The 20271-nt window shown below is 39.8% G+C and overlaps 1 protein-coding gene across 4 annotated transcripts in view; it reads left to right on the top strand.

Moving 5' to 3' along the window:
- col5a1 (procollagen, type V, alpha 1) overlaps positions 1-20271 on the top strand; it is a 274674-nt gene that overhangs the window by 178131 nt on the left and 76272 nt on the right. For all 4 annotated transcript variants that reach the window (XM_069931782.1, XM_069931776.1, XM_069931792.1 and 1 more), the window contains exons 30-37: positions 2200-2307; positions 11974-12027; positions 12126-12179; positions 12672-12716; positions 12852-12905; positions 14684-14728; positions 14828-14881; positions 17034-17087. In XM_069931782.1, coding sequence (XP_069787883.1) covers positions 2200-2307; positions 11974-12027; positions 12126-12179; positions 12672-12716; positions 12852-12905; positions 14684-14728; positions 14828-14881; positions 17034-17087 — 468 coding nt within the window. The remainder of the gene's footprint in view (positions 1-2199; positions 2308-11973; positions 12028-12125; positions 12180-12671; positions 12717-12851; positions 12906-14683; positions 14729-14827; positions 14882-17033; positions 17088-20271) is intronic.

The following is a 20271-nucleotide window of genomic DNA, read 5'->3' as shown; positions in this document are numbered from 1 at the left end:
AAAAGTATGGCCTGAAATGCAAAGCATTGGGCAGATTAATCTGCAGCAATTCAGGAGACAGAGAGTTTTCAAACTGATCCAGAAGATTAGAATATCAGGCTACAAAATATGCTCTATTGACAGTAGGGAACAAACTTGCAGCATCAGAGTTTTCCACGAAAAACCATTTGGTGAAACAGTCAAGTACTTACAGAGGAAGGCATAGCACTGTCCAATTAAACAAATAACAGCACTCAAAATCATGTGGAATGTATCAGCAGAGGGGGAGAGAGAGAGAGAGGGGGGTGGGAGGGGGAGAGAGAAGATTAAGAGGGAGAAAGATGGAGAGAAAGGTCTGAAATAATTCAGAAATAGATGGACAGACAAACAGAATACAAGAGAGAGAGAAAAAACAAAGACCACATTCACTCATTAGAGAAAAACTGAGGACAGTAATGTTCAGGGAAGGACATTTTCTCACACAGAGAAAAAGAAAGGAGTCACACAGAGGACTCTCCCCCCTCTCTCTTTCCCTCTCTCTCTCACACACACACAGAAAGCAGCCACACAAAGAACTATCTCACACACACACACACAAACACACACACACACACACACACACACACACACACACACACACACACAGAAAGCAGCCACAAAGGACTCTCACACACACACACATACACACACACACATACACACACACACATACACACACACACACACACACACACACACACACACAGAAAGCAGCCACAAAGGACTCTCACACACACACACATACACACACACACATACACACACACACATACACACACACACACACACACACACACACACACACACACAGAGAAAGCAGCCACACAAAGGACTGACACACACACACACACAGAAAGCAGCCACACAAAGGACTGACACACACACACACACACACAGAAAGCAGCCACACAAAGGACTGTCACACACACACACACACACACACACACAGAAAGCAGCCACACAAAGGACTGACACACACACACACACAGAAAGCAGCCACACAAAGGACTGACACACACACACACACAGAAAGCAGCCACACAAAGGACTGACACACACACACACACACACACAGAAAGCAGCCACACAAAGGACTGTCACACACACACACACACACACACACACACACACACACACACACACACACACACACACACAGAAAGCAGCCACACAAAGGACTGACACACACACACACACACACACACACAGAAAGCAGCCACACAAAGGACTGACACACACACACACACACACACAGAAAGCAGCCACACAAAGGACTGACACACACACACACACACACACAGAAAGCAGCCACACAAAGGACTGACACACACACACACACACACAGAAAGCAGCCACACAAAGGACTGACACACACACAGAAAGCAGCCACACAAAGGACTGACACACACACACACACACACAGAAAGCAGCCACACAAAGGACTGACACACACACACACACACAGAAAGCAGCCACACAAAGGACTGTCACACACACACACAGAAAGCAGTCACACAGAGGACTGTCACACACATACACAAAGCAGTCACACAGAGGACAGCCTCTCTCTCTCTCACACACATACACACACACACATACACACACAAAGAAAATTTACATATACACACGCGCACACACACAGAGAAAAGAGTCGCACAGAGAATAGTCACACACGTGTGTATGCATGTACACACACACACAAAAAACACACACAAACACATAAAGCAGTTGCACAGAGGACAGACTCACATACAGAGAAAGCAGTCTCCTTGACATTCCAGGGTTGACTGAGCAACCTCTCCTTCACTTCCCGGAGTTTTACAGACCCACTGCCTTCATCACTCAGGCCTGTTGATAAGCAGTTTCTGCCTCCCTCACCTCTGTAAATTTCACTCCCCATATCCAGCACACTGCATCCCATGCCCTTTCCCATATTCCCCCAGTCCTTTGCGCCCTCTGTGTCCCTCCCATCCCCATGTCCATCACCTCCTCTATGTTCCTCAATGTTTGTGTCCCTTGCTCCTAGAGCCAATTGCGTCTTGTGCCCAGTGTCCCTCACTCTTGGTTCCTCGCACCAGTGGCCATCTCTCCCAGTATCAACGGATCTTTCTGAGAAATATGTTCACATCCTGATCTGTGTTATTTTCTGGTTGTCTGATATCTGTTTTGTTTCCCTGACAGGGTGAGATTGGTCCTGCAGGCCCCAGGGGAGAAGATGGTCCAGAAGGTCCTAAAGGCCGTGTTGGGCCTTCTGGAGATCCTGGTCCCGCTGGCCCAGCTGGTGAAAAGGTATGAGAAGCTGAAAGGGTCCCAGACCACATAGGTCTTACACTTTTGGAATGCTTGTCTGTAGCAGAATCATTTCACAGTACAATCATATCGAGGCATGCTGCGTAATTATTTGGCAATGGGTAACCAACAGCGCTTACCCAGACATATAAAGTGAAGCAACAACCCAGTGCCAGTGGAAATGAGTCACTTCCAACATCTAAAGCCTTCTGAATAAAATCGTTGAAGGAAAGGATGAACATTGGGGGACATGATGGGATTGAACCACTGTGCCAAGTTGGGTAGACAGCATTTAAGGACATAATCATAAAAATATAATTCAGGAAGAAACCATTCAATCCTTGTGTCTATGCCTGCCAAGAAAAAGCTCTTTGGATTTATCCCGTTTTTCCAACACTTATTCTGTGAAACTGTAGGTTTTGGCTCCTCAGAACCCGTGATATTTTTAAATATACGGATGCTTTCTGTCTCTATTACTTGCTTGCATAGGAACTTCCAGGCCTCTGCAGTTTTTGGTGAATTTCTTTTTCACTTTCTTTAATCCTTCTATCAATGAAGATCACTCACTTCTAAGGAACATTGTCCATCCCATCTGTCAGATGTGAACCTGAAATAATGTTCTACAACTGGATTAAATCTTTCCTCACCCTCCTCTTTTATATAAAAAATCAACCCCAATCCTTCCTCACCACTAAACTTCCCCAACCCATATACCTTCCCAGCAGCCACTACACCGCAGCTGGGATTGGTGACTGGTGCAGCTAATGAAGGGTTTCAGCCTGAAACGTCTCCCTTCGATGCTGCTCAACCTGCTGAACTCCTCCAGCAGGTTTTTCTTAGCTTTGAATTTATACAATTCCACCTTGACCTTCCTTACCTTTTACTCTATTGTTTAGCCCACAAAAGCAAATACCCAGCATAACATTTTAACCTGTACCCTTCATGGATTTATGGAAATGCATTCCAAGATGCTTCTGCTGCTCCACACTTCTCACTGATGCTCCAGGTCTGACTGCACTGGGCAAACAATTTTTTTCAGAAGGTTTGCTTCCTGAAAAAAAGGAAATTATGATAGTCATCTTCAAGCTGAACACAAATATAATTTCAGATTTGCTGTATCATGTAGGAAGTTTTTTTTAAACTTTATTTATTTGAAGAATCATTAATAGTAATACAAAATACATTCCATAAAGAAAATTTTATATGAATATATATAAAAAATAAAAAAAGGAAATAAAAAGAGAAAAAAATAAGTAAATCAAATCCCCATCCTCCTCCCACCCCATCAGTCAGCTCTCTTAAAGAGAGCTAAAAATATATAAGCAGAAACTAAAAGTATATAATAAATCAAAATATTTCTAAATGCATATATTCCAAATATGGTAACCACTTATTAACAAAAAAAGAATAATTATCATGAAGATTATATGTAATTTTTTCCATAACAATACAAGCTTTCAAATCATTATGTCATCACATTATATTAATCACTATATCATCTTTCCATGTACTTGCTACACATTTTTGAGCTACAGACAATGCTAAATATATAAATGCAATTTGAAATTTATCGAACCCTAATCCCCTTAAAGGGATCATATAACCCATTAAAAAAAATAGATGGATCTAATGGTAACTTAAAATTATATAATTTTTCCAAAATTAACTTAATTTCATCCCAGAATGGTTGTACATACATACAAGACCAGACAGCATGTAAAAAAGTTCCAGTACATACACCACATCTAAAACAAGAATCCAAATTACTATAACCATATTTTTTCAAATTCTCTGGGGTTAAATACAACTGATGTAGAAAATTATAATTAACCATTCCATACCGCACATTCATCAATTTAGTAACACTACCATCTGCCCAGTAGTCTTCAGGAAAAACAAAAGCTAAATCATTTTTCCATTTAAGCTTTAGACTTCTCCCATTCCGACATCCATATTGGTACATAACAAAAATATAACCCCTTTTTGGTATAGAAGAAATCAAAAACTCAAATTCCACCAATACAGATAAAATTATCTCTCTACCATACATATTTTTCACCAAAGATCAAAGTTGATAATAAACAAATAAAGAATTTTCAGCAATATCAAAATGATCTTTCAATTGTTTGATAGAAAGAAACTGTCCTTCTACAAAACAATCCTGTAATGTTTTTATACCCTTAGAATTCCAACTCTTTAAATGGCTATTAAACATTGAAAAAGAAATAAGCTGATTATTATATTATGGAGTTAAAATTGACAATGTACCTTTTGATCCTAAAATCTTATTTTTTTTTAATCCATAGTTTTAATAAATGTTTTAATATTGGCATATTATATTCCCTCAACAAATTTACATTCCATCAAAATATAAATTGATATACCTCAACTTCAGAAATACAGGCCATCTCAACTTTAGCCCAACTCAGGGGCTGGTCCAAATCCATCAATCTACTAATAAATTTCAACTGGGCTGCTTCATAATAATTTTGAAAATGAGGTAATTGAAGCCCACCTAACGGATATTTCCAAGTAAGTTTATTTAATGCTACCCGTGGTAGTTTACCTTTTCATAAAAATTCTCTCATAACTTTATTTAAATCCTCTTTGAAAGAAAACTTGGTATTGATTGAAATAAATATTGAATACGAGGAAAAATATTCATCTTAATGCAATTAACTCGACCAATTAAAGTTAATGGAAGATCTTTCCACTTAATTAAATCTGCTTTTATCTTTTATAATAATGGAACATAATTTAACTTGTATGAAGATTGATACTCAGTATTTACAATTATTCCTAAATATTTAATTTTATCAGACCATTTCAGTTTTATAATATTTTTATACTCTGAATAATCTCCTTCTCCGACTGGCAAAATTTCACCCTTGTCTTAACTTTATATCCAGATAATGTTCCATATTGTAATAAACATTCCCGTAAATGTGGCATTGATTGTTCTGGGTTTGTTAAATATATCAAAACATCATCTGCAAACAAATTAATCTTATACTCTTCATCCATAATTCTCATCCCTCTTATTTGTTCATTCTTCCTTATTGTTTGAGCTAACAGTTCAATAGCCAATGCAAACAGAGCTGGTGACAATGGACAATCTTGTCGAGTTGAACGCATTAATTTAAACGATGATGAAACTTGACCATTTGTCACCACCCTAGCAGTCGAGTTCATATATAAAACTTTAACCCAACCAATAAAAAAGGGCCAAATTTAAACTTCTCCAATACTTTAAATAAAAAATCCCATTCGACCCTATCAAAGGCTTTTTCTGTATCAAGAGAAACCACCATTAGATGGTTGGGCTGCTGTCAATATGCATTGACCAAACTAATCAATCGAAGAATATTATCTGAAGCATTTCTATTTTTAATAAAACCTGTTTGATCAACATGTATCAATTTAGGTAAATAGTTAGCCAGTCGATTTGCTAACATTTTAGCTATTATTTTATAATCAACATTCAATAAAGAAATAGGTCTATATGAAGACACTTTCAATGGGTCTCTATCTTTTTTTGAGATTACAGTAATTAAAGCACTACAGCAAGATTCTGGTAGCTCATACTGTTCTGTCACTTGTTGTAATACCTCCCCAAACACCGAAGATAAATCTTCATAAAAAGTTTTATAAAATTCCACCGAAAACCCATCATTGCCTGGTGACTTCCCATTGGGCATTTCCAACATAGCCGCCTTAATCTCTAATTCTGTAAATGGAGCTTCCAGGTCCATAACATCCTCCTCTTCTAATGCTGATAACGTTAACTTAGATAAATAAGAATCAATAGAACCACTATCCTGTTTCACCTCAGAAGTATATATTTTTTTATAAAATGAATAAAACTGGTCATTAATTTCCTGAGGTTTGTAGGTAACTGTTGAATTCTTTTTTACAGCATTAATAATCTGTGAAACCTGTTCCTTCTTTAACTGCCATGCAAGTACTCTCACCCAACTCATAATAATGCTGCTTAGATCGATTAATTAAACATTTAAATTGATAAGTCTGCAATGTATTATAAAGCAATTTCAATTTAGTGAAAGTCACTTTTTTTAATCTCTGTCACTTCCTTCTGAAATTCCTTCTCCAATTCATCAATTTGCTTTTCTAATTCAAAGCTTTCTGCCATATACAGATTCTTAACTTTAGTGGTATAACTCATAATCTGTCCTCTTAAATAAGCTTTTAATGCATCCCATAACACAAAATGACTTTTTACTGAATTAACATTTTCAGTCAAAAAAAAGTTATCTGTTCTTAAACGAACTCTGGATTTTTCAACAACATAGTGTTAAATCTCCAACTATAAGATGAATGTACCAATTCTGAACTTACAAGAAAAAAATAATAAAGAATGATCTGATATAACCCTACTTTTATATTCTGCCTGTAATACCCTTCCTTGTAAATGTGCTGACACTAAAAAAAAATCTATTCTAGAAAATGAATCATGTCGAGACGAATAAAAAGAAAAATCCTTCTCTGCAGGATTAACCCTTCTCCAAATATCCACCAAATTTAAATCCTTTATCAAGGCCCCAATTTGTATCGCCATCTTTGATTTCTTTATACTTTTTGTGGATTTATCCAATAAAGGATCCAAGACACAATTAAAATCTCCCCCCAACTAAAATATTTTCATTAGCTTGATTTAATAACAATAAAGCATTAAGCAAAGTCCAAGGTTCAGTAAATATTTTACAATTCACCTTTAAAACCCTTCCAGCATTCCCTTTCAAAGTTTGCAACTCAAAAGACAAATTCTTATGAATTAAAATTGCTACACCTCTTGCCTTAGAATTAAATGAAGAAAAAAACACATGCCTAATCCAATCTCTCTTCATTTTCAAATGTTCTTTTTCAGTCAAATGTGTTTCTTGTAAAAAGGCAATATCAATTTTCATTTTCTTAATATAAGCCAAAACTCGCTTTTGCTTAATTAGATTATTCAACCCCAGAACATTAAAAGTTGAAAATTTCAAATTAGACATCCTTACAAATAAAAATATAATAATTTACTACAAAATATCGCTCCCCTTCTAGTAAATTAAAACCACTCTCCCTCCTCTAAATTTTTTTAAAAAAGAAATTATATATATAAAAAATTTTTAATTATCCCCCCCAAGAAAAACACTACCCAAAGGTAGTAACACCCTAAAAAAAAATGGGTGTGGTAAACCCCACTAGTGGCAGAAAACTATCAAAGATTTCAGTGCTATCCACCCCCCCAGCCAGAAATACATCAATACTGTAAATATATTCAACCCAATTACTCCATTCCCAATGATTGCTCCGGATCTTCAATGTCAATAAAACTTTGTGTTAAAACCTCTTTCTTTCCATTTTTCCCATTTTTCCCATTCTGCTCATTTCCATTTGCCCTCTTTTTAGGCGACCGTGGCGAAACTCTTCCATGTTCTTGTAAATCCAGTAATGAATTAGCAAAAACTAATGCATCATGATCATTCTCAAAACATTGAGATTGAAAGTTACCATAGAAGACTTTTAACACAGCAGGATATCAAAAAGCAAATTTATAACCCTTCTGCCTCAGCACTTCTTTAGCCAAATTAAATTCCCGTCATCGCCTAATAATTTCTTGACTCAAATCTGCGTAAAAAAAAAAAAAAAAAAAAAAAAAAAACAAAAAAAAAACTCTGTTATTTTGAATCATTATTGGAGATTGACTTTGTCTTGCCTTCTGTACCACCAACTGTAATATAATTTATCTGTGTTGATAGTTCAAGCACCGAATTAAGACCGCTTGTGGGTGGTTGTCCCGGTAACGGTTTCTTTTGTAACGCTCTATGTGCCCTCTCCAATACTAAACCTTCCGAAAAAAACTCTTTGCCCAACACCTCTGGAATCCAACTCTTGAAAAATGTTATTGGATCAGACCCTTCAATGTCTTCTGGGAGACCCACAATTTTCACATTGTTTCTCTGACTTTGATTTTCCAATTAATCAATTTTTTTCAGTAAGTATTTCTTCTGGATTCCCCAATCCACAAACAAATCTTCCACTTTCTCTATTTTTTCCTTATTACATACAACTTGAATTTTACATTCAGAAAAAGTTGTTTCAATTTAAAAAAAATTTCTTGCACTGTATCCACTGATTTAATACATTTACTGACATCCCTCTTAACTGTAGATATATCTTCAGACATATTAGATACATCTTCAGACATTTAGATATTTTAGTTGTCACATCCAAAAATCCTGGAGTCATTTGTCCATATGATAGGCAATCCCTTCCAAAACTGTACAAACAGACTCCATTCCAGGTTCCAGTTCCACATCTTGAGGCCTACCTTCTCTAGACTCCACCTCCAATTGTTCCTGTAAACTGCGCGTTAAAGGTAAGTCTTCCTCTTCTTCCAATGTTGTCGGGCCCTTCCCGGTGCAGCTGCGGGTCTGAACACCCGACGGCGGTATACCGATCACGTCGGGACGCCACCGCTCGGGGACCCCCCACAGCCCACACGTGGTCCAGTAATTCCCGGACCCTCGAGGCACCATGCATGTCTGGCAAGGCCAGGGACCGCGCAGAGGCAGCTTCCAATGCCATTCTGCTTGTCCCCGGCTCACCCGACGGCAACCCGGGCTCAAGGGCTCTTCTCTCAGCCGTGTCGCCCACACATCCAACATCACGAACGCGCAAATCAATTCCGACTGAGCTCGTCAACATGCCGGCGCCATCTGTGGAGACACGGTCGGCGCCAGTGTAATACTCAGCTTGGCAGGAGTTCTCTGTGCCTTGGAGGTTCCAAACGACAATTCTATGGCTTCACCTGGACAGGTAGCCTCAATTCTTCAGCAATTTTAAAAGGTAATTTCTTCTGTAATTGACATTTTGTTTTTTAACATTAGTCACCATTGTGACCCACTAATGTTCCCAAAAATAAGGATACAACTTTTATTCACTTAGATAAACTTTAAAGACGGGTACTTAAAAAACTGGCTGAGGAGGGGTGGGATCGCACGTCTGCCCTCTATGCCCTCTATGCCATCTTGCCATGCTCCCCATCACGTAGGAAATTGAAGAAACATTAAATCAACTTTTATTGAATTAAGCATGTTTAATTGCATAATGATGCTGACACATTGTATTAGTTCAACTGACCTAAAAATGTTTTGCCACTGATTTTTATTTGTACTCAGCATCTGATGCCTCTCGTGTCAGTGTCCAACAATAGTCACCCACTCTTGATGATTCCAGTTGTCCTAATACCACTTATCCATGGTCACAGTGTCCTGGTGAAACCTTTCACCTTGTTCGTCACTGACTGCATCAAGATTAGTAGGGAAGAAGTCCAAGAACGAATGTAGAAAATAAACTTTCAATGACATGTTGCACTTCAGGGTTTTGTATGCTTGAAGTAGACTTAAAATATGCCAGGAAATCTCAAAAATAGGTTATATCTAAAAAAAAAACCAGTACATGATAGGAATATTTTAAAGTGATTTTCATGATCAGCAGCCTAAAATCCATGAAATGCACCCAAAAGTGTTCAGGAAGCAAAATCTTTGTTGTCCAATACTATTTATTATTGCCTTGTTTGCATTTCCCAAATGTGTTGCTTCTCACTTCTTCAGATTGAATTCCACTCCCATATAACTCACCAACTGGTATGTCCATTATTATCCTCCAGTAGAACCATAGAACATTACAGCACAGAAGACTGTCCCTTCAACCCTTCTAGTCTATGCTGAATTATTATTCTACCTAGTCCCACTGACCTGGACTCAGTCCATATCCCTCCATACCCTCCCATCCATGTACCTGTCCAAATTTTTCTTAAATGTGAAAATTGAGCTTGCACTCACCATTTAAGATGTCCACTCATTCCACACTCTCACTGCTCTGTGTGTGTAGATAATGGGTTTTCTTCATCACTTTCAAGCTTCTTATTCCTGCCTCTATATACTAGTCTAATTGATGACCACAACAAAAAGCAAGGGACCTATGGTGATATGGAGAGAATGTGAGATAGTGGGATTGAGGAATTAGATAAGAATTAGAGTATGTGCGATGGTGGAAACTGGTGAGCAGATGGACTAGAAAGATGGGAGGAAGAGGTGGGGCAGCTGGGATTGTGGATTTCAGTAGCACAGGGAATAGATAGTATCCTTTGTAAATCAAGAGTCTTGTGCTGTATGGCCTACCTATTTCCTGAGTAAAGGCCATCTCAAATTGAATTGGAGATGGAGCTAGGAAATGCCTTGGGGAAAAAAGCATTGGGCGCAGTAGATAAAAAGAAAATGTGAGTGAAACATAAGGTCAAATTGGGGTGTGTGACCTTTACAAACAATGACAGATGTCCAGGAATTCAACCCTAGTTAATGACGTTAAAAGTGCCAACCAGTAGCAATAATGTTTTGTACTCTCCTTCCAAAATGCAATTTCAGTGACATGAGGGGAACATGTTTCAAAGGGAGCACAGCAGTCTGCTACTGGGTCAATAGAAATCAAAAACTGCTGGACATCTGAATAAAAACAGAAATAACTCACTGGTCTGTCAGCATCTTCAGCATTGGAGTGCACTCACACTGACAAGTGAAGAGTTGCCTGCACAATCTTGACTTGAACCTGTTGATAGTTGATTGGCTCTCGTGAATTTGGATGAGTCAACTGTCCCAGAATATGCAGCCTGTGACTTCCTCGTGTCATATGTGGTAGTCAAATTGAGTTATTAGCAAATAGTATGTTCAGATAATGATGACGGTATTTAGAAGCTGGTACTTTGGTTGATTGTCAAAGGACGAGGTTAAAATCTTTCCTTTTGGGGATGGTTTTGCCTGTCATTGATATGATGCAAATTGGCCCAGCTCTCGATCTTTGCCTGATCTCATTGCTCCTGATTGATCTATAATCTGAAAAAGTGCAGATGGATATAGGGAGAAACAAGGATTGAAGAACATAGGGGAAACTAGGATTGACAGACATAAAAGAAATGAGGATTGATTTACAGGGGGGGAAAGGAGGATTGATGGACTTAGTGGGAAACCAAGATTGATAGACATGGGGGGAACAAGGATTGACAGACATAAGGGAAATGAGAATTGACGACATGGGGAAAACGAGAGTTGACGGCATGGGGAAGAGATGGCTTGAGGATTATGGGCAGAAATTGGATAAGTTATGAAAGAGGTGGGAAAATGGACATCAATGGGAATGTCACCAGGTAAATTCCAGGTTATAAGGATAACAGGTGTGTGAAATGGTAAGCAAGTAGGTTATAAGTTAGTGGAAAATAATAAGTGTTTGACAGTTAGAGGTAGACATTCATTTGGTGGAATTAAATGTTGCGTGGTATTGTGGGATGAATGAAGTCAAGTTTTATAGGGATTTCTAGGCTTGGGCTTCAGACTTTTTTGAGGCAGCAACCTCTGGTGACACTATTAAGCATAAGAATACACAATGTGAATAAAGGAACCACTCATTGCCGGGGGCTTGGTAAGCTATGGATAACTCTTGATTTCATCATGGACCCCAGGTTTAGAATTGTGTCACATATTTCCCTCATATTTGAAAGCTCTCCCCTCTGTATTTCTATCCAACTCTCCTGTGCTCAATAAGAGAGATCAGAGGAATGGCTTGTGTTTATCCTGGTCATTTAAACTATTTCTTTTGTATCTCCAGGGAAAGCTCGGAGTTCCTGGATTGCCGGGATATCCAGGAAGACAGGGACCAAAGGTAAGTGAATCTCCTGTAGTCAGTAGGATTACCTTATCCAGCGGCACTTGGACTTCTTGACTCCTTTTCTTGATTTTCCTTTTTTTCACTGTTTCCAGGGTTCGATTGGATTCCCAGGATTTCCAGGAGCGAATGGTGAGAAAGGAGTGAGGGTAGGTTGCAGCTTAATTATGGAATAATATGGGGTGGGAGGAAGCGGTGTAAGTTAATCTGAACCTGAGTGACTCACTCATCAGAAAATGTGATTAAAGCCCATTATAATCTGTTCAGGGATCAACAGGGAGGAGTGGTGATGATTGATTCATTTCAAGAAGTTAGGGATACAGTATAAAACACAATCAACAATTGACAATTGTTCAGAATGGCCAGGCAATTTGGGTCACCCTTGTAGATTTTGTTTCCGAATTCTTTCCCAGTTTGTGGACATCAAGATTGGTCTTTGTAGTCCTGAAACAACTTGCTTTATTACTTTAAAGGTCACTTGAAAGCCAACCATGATGATGGAGCACTGCAGTCACCCAAAGCTAGGCCAGAACAAATATCTCTGTGTGAATGTCAGTGGGAGAGTTTGTGAACTATATTTGGGTCTAAATCTATCCTTGTTGTTTTCCTCTGCTGACCTTTCTGTTAATTCCTTCTTCAAGGGCACTCCAGGAAAACCAGGTCCAAGAGGACAGAGAGGCCCCACGGTATGAACCATGAATCATCATCATCATCATCCAATTCCTGCTTCGATGCGAATTGGCAAACCTTTTTTCATTCTTCATTATAAATCATGATGGCCCAAATATCTGTTGGTTCTGATGTCTTGTTTGTTATCAAAGGGTCCCCGTGGTGAGCGTGGTCCAAGAGGATCTACAGGGAAAACCGGCCCAAAGGTAAACTGACTTAAATAGCGTCATTGCACTTTACAGTGTAAGGGACTAAGTATCAGCAATCACTTTGTTGAGTCCCTCAAGTCTGTTCGCTGCAATAGTGCAGATCTCCCATTGGCCACCCATTTCAATTCCACATCCCATTCCTTTGCTGACACGTCTGTCCATGGTCTCATGCTCTGCCAGACTGAGACCACCCAGAAATTGGAAGAACAACACCTCATCTTTCATCTGGGAACTCTCCAACCAGATGAGATTAATATCAACTTTTCTGGCTTTTATTAACTACTCACCCCCCCTCCCCCCATCCCCTTCCCTCAGCTCTGTTTCTCTCCTTTTTCTCTCTGTCTCCCTTTGCACAGACAACATCAATTCTCACCTCTCCTCTTATATCCAATTAACACCTTTTGTTTGTCTGGATGGGAGAGGATTGGAGGCTGTGGATTGGGTGCAGGTCAGTGAGACCAGGCAAAAAAAAATGGTTTGGTGCATATTAGAAGGGCCAAAGGGGTTTTATGTTTTATGGTTTTGTGTTTTATGGTTCCCATCAAACAATTCCAAGATAGATACACCTCATATAGATGCACTCTTCAATCAGTATTCATTAAAGTTTCCACTGCCTATGAAATCTCTTTTCATCAAATTGCCATCTATCCAGATATTGTTGGCTTTTGATTGATAAACAGATTAATCTCAAGATGCTTATGCTCACTTCAATGAACTGTCCTCTCCTCCAAAATAATCCATCCCTCAACCCACACTGTTGTTTATTCCTTCCCCAAGAACTTATCATTCATGCCTGGTCCTCTGTTCTGCCCCAGTTACTCTCCAGAAAATCCCCATGATGGCCATCACCTGACCATCTCTACTCCTCATCCCAGCATCTCTCTCCTCAAATGAAAACCTTACCCCTCACATTCTTCCTCTTGATATCTCCACCATTATCCACTCTTCCCATAATTTCTTTCTCCTGGTATCTTTCCCCTATCTGCTTCCTGTCTCTTCTTAAGTTCCAGGCAATTCCTGCCAATTATATGGATCCCTGTAATTAAGATTTATCTTAATGACATAGCAAATAAAGTTAAAAACATACTCCTTCCACACAAAGAAGGAAAAGAAACTACCTTACATTCTGGTCAAAGGGTGGAACTTTCGACCTTATCTAGAGCCCCTTCCCCCCACCATCACTCCCACCATCAATGTGGTCTACTGGGATCATTGACTGAAGGAAATGCACAAAATCATTGAGGATCCCTTCCATCCTATGCACATTATCTCTCAGCTGCTTCTGCATGGAAAGAGATGCAGGAGAATCAGACCCAGCACCACTAGGCTGAGGAACAGCTTCTTCGCATGGGCAGTGAGAATGTTGAACGACCATAGGAACTGCTCACACTAACTATCCAAGATTCTCATATTTATGAACCAATTTTAAAAAAAAATATTTGTATATATGAATCCTTGTCCTGCATATATATTGTTTGTTTGTACGTACATGTGTTATGCCTTGCTATGTGTCTGTGTGTTTTGCATTATTGACTGGAGAATGCTATTGTACTTGTGCAATCAGATGACAATAAACTTGATTGACTATTGAAATGTGGACAATGTGAGCTTGAAGTGAATACCTGATAGACTGCCTGCAAATAATTTCACTGAATAACTGCTGAAATTCCTAATAACTGAAGATATTTGCTAAGATATCCTTTGTGATATTATTATAAATATAATTTGATAGTTTCATCATTTCTGGACCTAATGTCTCTCATCTCCAATTACAGGGTAGCTCAGGTAGTGATGGCCCACCTGGTCCTTCTGGTGAGAGGGTAAGAAGCTACATTAACCACGATTCTTCCTCTTCCCTGACCTGTGAAACATGCTGTGAAGATTTATTTTCTCCAATTTGCTTTGTGTTCACATTGTAGGGGCCACCTGGACCTCAGGGACCCATGGGATTTGCTGGACCTAAAGGCCCCCCTGTGAGTCAATGTAGAACTTTGTCTCATTTCCTGTTGGACGATAAGTTGATACTGTCCTGTGTCTCTCTGAGATGTTCTATTATTGAAGATTTGAGGAAATGAGTAATTTCTTTTGCTATCAATCAGTTCAAGGGGTCTGGTAGCAAGTTACCAAACATCATAAACATTCAAAAAATTCAGTTGTGTCTTTCAATATTGAATTTCCCCAGGGCAGGCACAGCACAGGTTAGATATACAGTATAACCCCCAGTATCTGGAACCTAAGGGCATTGATGCCAGATAAGTGAATTTTCTGGTTGCTTGAGATTGATGTGTGAATTGGCAAACTAGCCAATAGGGGGTGCCAATTTAAAACTTTTGTGTTTTTTTACCTATTTATTTTCTGTGATTTATTTTTTTGCCAATTACTTGAATTCAAGATAACAGGGATTTTACTGTAGAATAAAACCTCCTTTGCTCTTTTTTATCAAGTACAGGTAGTCCCCAGGTTGAAAACATCTGATTCACAAACAACCCATAGTTAGAAACTAAAATGTAGGCTGGAAGGAGAATGACATGTACTTCCAGTTTGTGTGGAACTTGCTTTCCATTGGCTCACTGCTCTGTCGATCGTCAGGTGGCCGGTGACGCGCATCTGCTGTCAGGCTACGCCACACATGGCCTAAGCAAAGTAGCAGGCGGGCGAGGGAATGAGCGGCCCAGTGGAGAGGAAGGGAGGGGGGAGAAGAAAAAGCAACATGCGCCATCGTGACATCACAGCTTGGCGTGGGGCCACCACTCAGCTCCGTAAAATGGCAGCCCAGCCTTAAAGTGTGATTGCACCACCAAGGAGGGAGGGGGGAAAGAAGGAGGAGGGGGGCGAAGAGCGAGTGAAAGAGCCAGGTGCGATCTGAAATAGCAAAGATGTGGGAGGGTCATGAGGTCAGGGATGGTGCCGTCGCCGCATCACAAAAGAGTAGTGTACCGCATATCTCAAGTGCAGAATTTGAAATTGAAAGTACCTGTACTGAAGCCATCTCTCTATTATCTTCTCCTGTGATGATAACTTTTAATCATGATCTTATGACCATATGTGGTTACTTTTATTATTAGATACAGTACTGTATTATTACCTATATATTTATTATTATTATATACTCCATTATTGTTTACTGTATTATGTTTAGGATGTTTTATTGTATTGGGAAGTGTTTTATATGTATACAAAGGTAAAATATATACAAACATTTGACTAACTGATGCTAAATAAGGACCGTATGTACTTGTTCTGACTTACATACAAATTCGAATTAAAGACAGACCTAGGTAACAGAACTTGTTTTTAACCCGGGGACTGCCAGTATTCCCAGTGCAAGTACAGCCTGGAGCTCGATTGGGAGTAAAGTTCCTCAATTTGAGCCAGTTTCCAGCATTGAAGATCGTTCTTAATGTGTGAATATGACGTTTCAAATTCACCATACAGCACGGTAACAGACCCTTTTGGCCCACTAGCCCATGCCTCCCAATTGCACCTAATTGACCTACAACCCTCATACATTTTGAATGGTGGGAGGAAACTGGAACACCCATTTTTTTCTCCAGAACTTTGAGAACAAGATTATTTCCCACTATTGTCTTTGACTCGCTGACTGAATTGTCTTTCATGCCCAGTTTCCAGTAGCAATAGTTTCATTTTATGGTTAGTTTTTCAAAGTTGGAATGATATGAAGTAAGGCGTGGCACAGTTGACATAGCGGTCAGTGCCTTTACAGAATCAGTGATTGGGACCAGGGTTTGAATCCCACACTGTCTGTAAGGAGTTTGTACATTCTCCCCATGTCTGTGTGGAATTTCCCTGGGGACTCCGGTTTTCTCCCACTCTTCAAAATGTATCAGGGGTTGTAGGTCAATTAGGTGTAATTGGGCAGCATGGGCTCGTGGGCCAAAAGGGCCTGTTACCGTGCTGCAGGCCGAAATTAAATTAGTCTTATTCTGACATCAATTCCAGGAAGAGTTCCTGGACTCCTGAAGAGTCTGTTGTTTAGGGTTTAGATATCTGTCCATGCTGTGGTGGATTGTATATATTCCTTCTCAGCATTCACATTTATTTTACTGTAATTAACTTTTCATAAAGTTTAATAAACTGTTCTCTGATGTTTGTATTGCATTCAAGGGCCCAGCTGGAAAAGATGGATTACCTGGTCACCCTGGGCAACGAGGTGAAACGGTAAGTATTCATCCTTACTAAGCTTTTGTCTGATTTGTTTTGCTACTTCTGAAGACACTGTATTCAAGATGATCAATTCCCCTTAAGCATTTGTGAAGATGATTCGTATGTCCAGCCCCGCATAGAGATGTACGGGGTTGAAATGTGCCATGAAAGATCGAAGCTGTTTACACTCAGAAATTGGTGCCATTGGCTGTTTTTGGTCAGCATGTTGGCTTCCAGACTGGTGTCTGCATGAAGTAGGAGGCAGTAGTTAAACATTTCCCATTTAATCACCTTTAATCTTTAATTAAAGTGGCTTAAACTTGGTGCCTTCGATATTTAATATCATTGCTTTTGAAAATGATAACAACCAGAGGAGCTAAAGCTGCAAAAAATGGTAAAGAGGAGTCAACACCTCTGGCTGCAGACTTCATTTTAGACATGTTGAAAAAGCAAACAAGGGAGATAACATGAGAAATAACTGCAGCAATGAAAGACAGTCAACGAGAGATTGATTCTAAGCTTGAAAAAGTCCTACAATCAATTTCAGCATTTGAGAATCATTTGGAAACTGTGGAGGTTGGTTTGGTGTCCTGCTAATGACTGTGTATATAAATTAGAAACTCAGTGTGAAGCATTGTCTGCCAGCAACTCCCAAGTTAGCCTTGAAGGTGGTTGATTTTGAGAGCAGGAGCAGAGATCAAAACATTCAGATCTTGGGCTTAAAAGAAGATACTGAGAAAGGCAAGTTAAATGATTTCTACTCAAATTTTCTCGTAGAAGTGTTTGGAAGAGAGTTTTTTGCTACTAAGCCCGAGCTCAACAGAGCACACCAGTCTCTAGTTCCCAAGCCAACCTCGGAACATCATTCACGTTCAGTAATTCTTCGTTTCCATTACTATCAAGAGAAGGATCGTGTTATTTGTGAAGCTCATCAAAATAGAAATTTGATATATCAGAATCAACAAATTAGAATCGTTGAAGATTTTTGCTTCGAAGTTATAGGGATGCAGACAGAATATAGAGATATTATGATTGAGTGATATAAGAAAGAATGTAGACCTACTTTGTTGCATCCAGCCCATCTGTGGATCACTTTGGAAGATGGCCATAAAACATTTTTGAATTCCATGGATCAACCTTGCAAAGTGTTGACTGACTCCATTTCAACTTCGTTTGATATGAACTTCTAATTTTAATTAATCAAAACATTCCTTTTCGAACTTCATAATACTTTATCAGACAAACAAGGTCATTTTATTATTCTTAAAGGCAAATTATTTAATAAATTGGTTGTTTTTGCTAATGTATGCGCCAAAGCCGGCATTTTTTAAGTCAATACTCCTTGGTATGGGGGGTAGGGTTGACTTCAATTGTTGGCTAGATCCTGTTCTAGATTGTTCTTCTTTTTTAAATATTTTATTTTTGATTTTCAAAGACTCACACAAATCTAAGCAAACAACACAATCTCTCTCAATAATGGTATTTCCTGCTGCCCCTCTTCCCTCCCTCCCATACTCTAATACTACAAGAAAAAGATTATATAAATTAAACAAACAAATTGGTAAAGTCACAAACCATTAAAGGAAGCTAAAATAAAAAAAGATAAGGAACAAAATACAAGTGCATGTCATCTGCACCATGACCCACTTCATTAATTTCAATCATTCCACTACTGGCATGGATTGTTGCATTTCCTTTATTCAGAAGGGGTATAATTATATCTGCATATCAATGTGCTGCAGATAGGGTGCCACCCCCTAACAAATGTGTCCAATTTCTTCCTTAAATTGTATGTGATTTTCTCCAGGGAAAAACCACTCTGCATTCCATATTCCATTGTGTAGTACAGGGGTGTCAAACTCAAATTCACGGAGGGCCAAAATTAAAATCTTGGACTAAGTCGAGGGCCGAACTAAATATTTATTGAAAATTTTCAACAACATCTGCATGTTTTCTCTTCTTTCAACATATGTAATGTTAAACTTTTTCTTATTAAAATAAATGTTTAATAATAGTTTTGGATAAACTCTTTCCAGAAGCATTAACAAATGAGAAATAAAATATTCAATAAATAATATTTCTCTATAGAGGATTTGTCAAATGTTGCTAGTGTGCTGTCGAATAGTAAAATCTGAGGGCTATTGAGAATGTGGGAGAATAACATGATTCCTGAAACAATCAAATGGGTGACTGATTGTGGGCATGAACTCTAGCAGGGTTATTTGCCATGCCCTTTTTCCATTGGTACAGATATCCTTTGATTTACACACTTTTCAAGTTTTATGCCTAATGAGCTTGTATCCAGGTGCAGGACCATTTTTAACCAGGAATATATTTATCACTGTGACATGAAACTATTGGAAGATCGTTTTATCCTGAGATTAAAGTTCATAATACTTACTCAGACCTGTGTGTGGGAGGGCAGGGTTTGCGGGCGATCGGGTAGGACAACGACAGTGCGGGGGCATCGGCTCTCGCTACAGGGCGGCACCTCGGCGGATCAGCGGCCCCGTCACCGTGAGTCGCGGGTCGGCCTGCAGCAGGGAGGTGGAGTGGGCAACGATCCTGGCGAGGTCAGGCCCGAAGCCTCCGGTTCCGGGCGCTGGGAAGCGGCCTTGGCTTCTCCTGACACCGGCCAGGCCCCAAAACCAGAGTCCACGGTGAGACCCTGCAACGTAAACAGAGGAGGTGGGGGCGATTAGCAGGATGACGCCAATGCATTCTGGGATTTGTTGTATTACTGTGCATGGGCTATACTGGCGTGGCGGCCAGCGGGCCACCTCTAATACATTTTTGAAATGATCTTGCGGGCCAAATATAATTATATCCCGCGGGCCAGAGTTTGACATGTGTGGTTTAACCCGCTGAGTTTCTCCAGTGTTGGGTTTTCACAAGGTAGAGTAAAAGGGCCGAAGGGCCTGTTTCTGATCTGTAATGTTCTACGGACCCTGCTCTTCTTTCTGTGCCGGTGTCCCAGGACCTGTCCAGGGCAGTCTCCGCGCTCAGGACCGCGCTGGGATCCCGGTCAGCGGTGGAGGAGCAGATGAGCGCGGCTAATCCCGATCTAGCCCACGCCACTCCCGAGATTGGCGGGGGGTTCCACCCTACCTGCCCAACCAGCCTCGCTCTCCACGTGTACTCCGGGCACCCGCCGCTGGTCCGGTGGTAAGGAGCAGGGCGGCCGGCGCCCCCATCGCCC

Source organism: Narcine bancroftii, chromosome 1 (genome assembly GCF_036971445.1).
Source record: "Narcine bancroftii isolate sNarBan1 chromosome 1, sNarBan1.hap1, whole genome shotgun sequence".
Lineage (NCBI taxonomy): Eukaryota > Metazoa > Chordata > Chondrichthyes > Torpediniformes > Narcinidae > Narcine > Narcine bancroftii.
The sequence above is the reverse complement of the archived record's forward strand: the minus strand, read 5'-3'. Positions and strand labels throughout refer to the sequence as shown.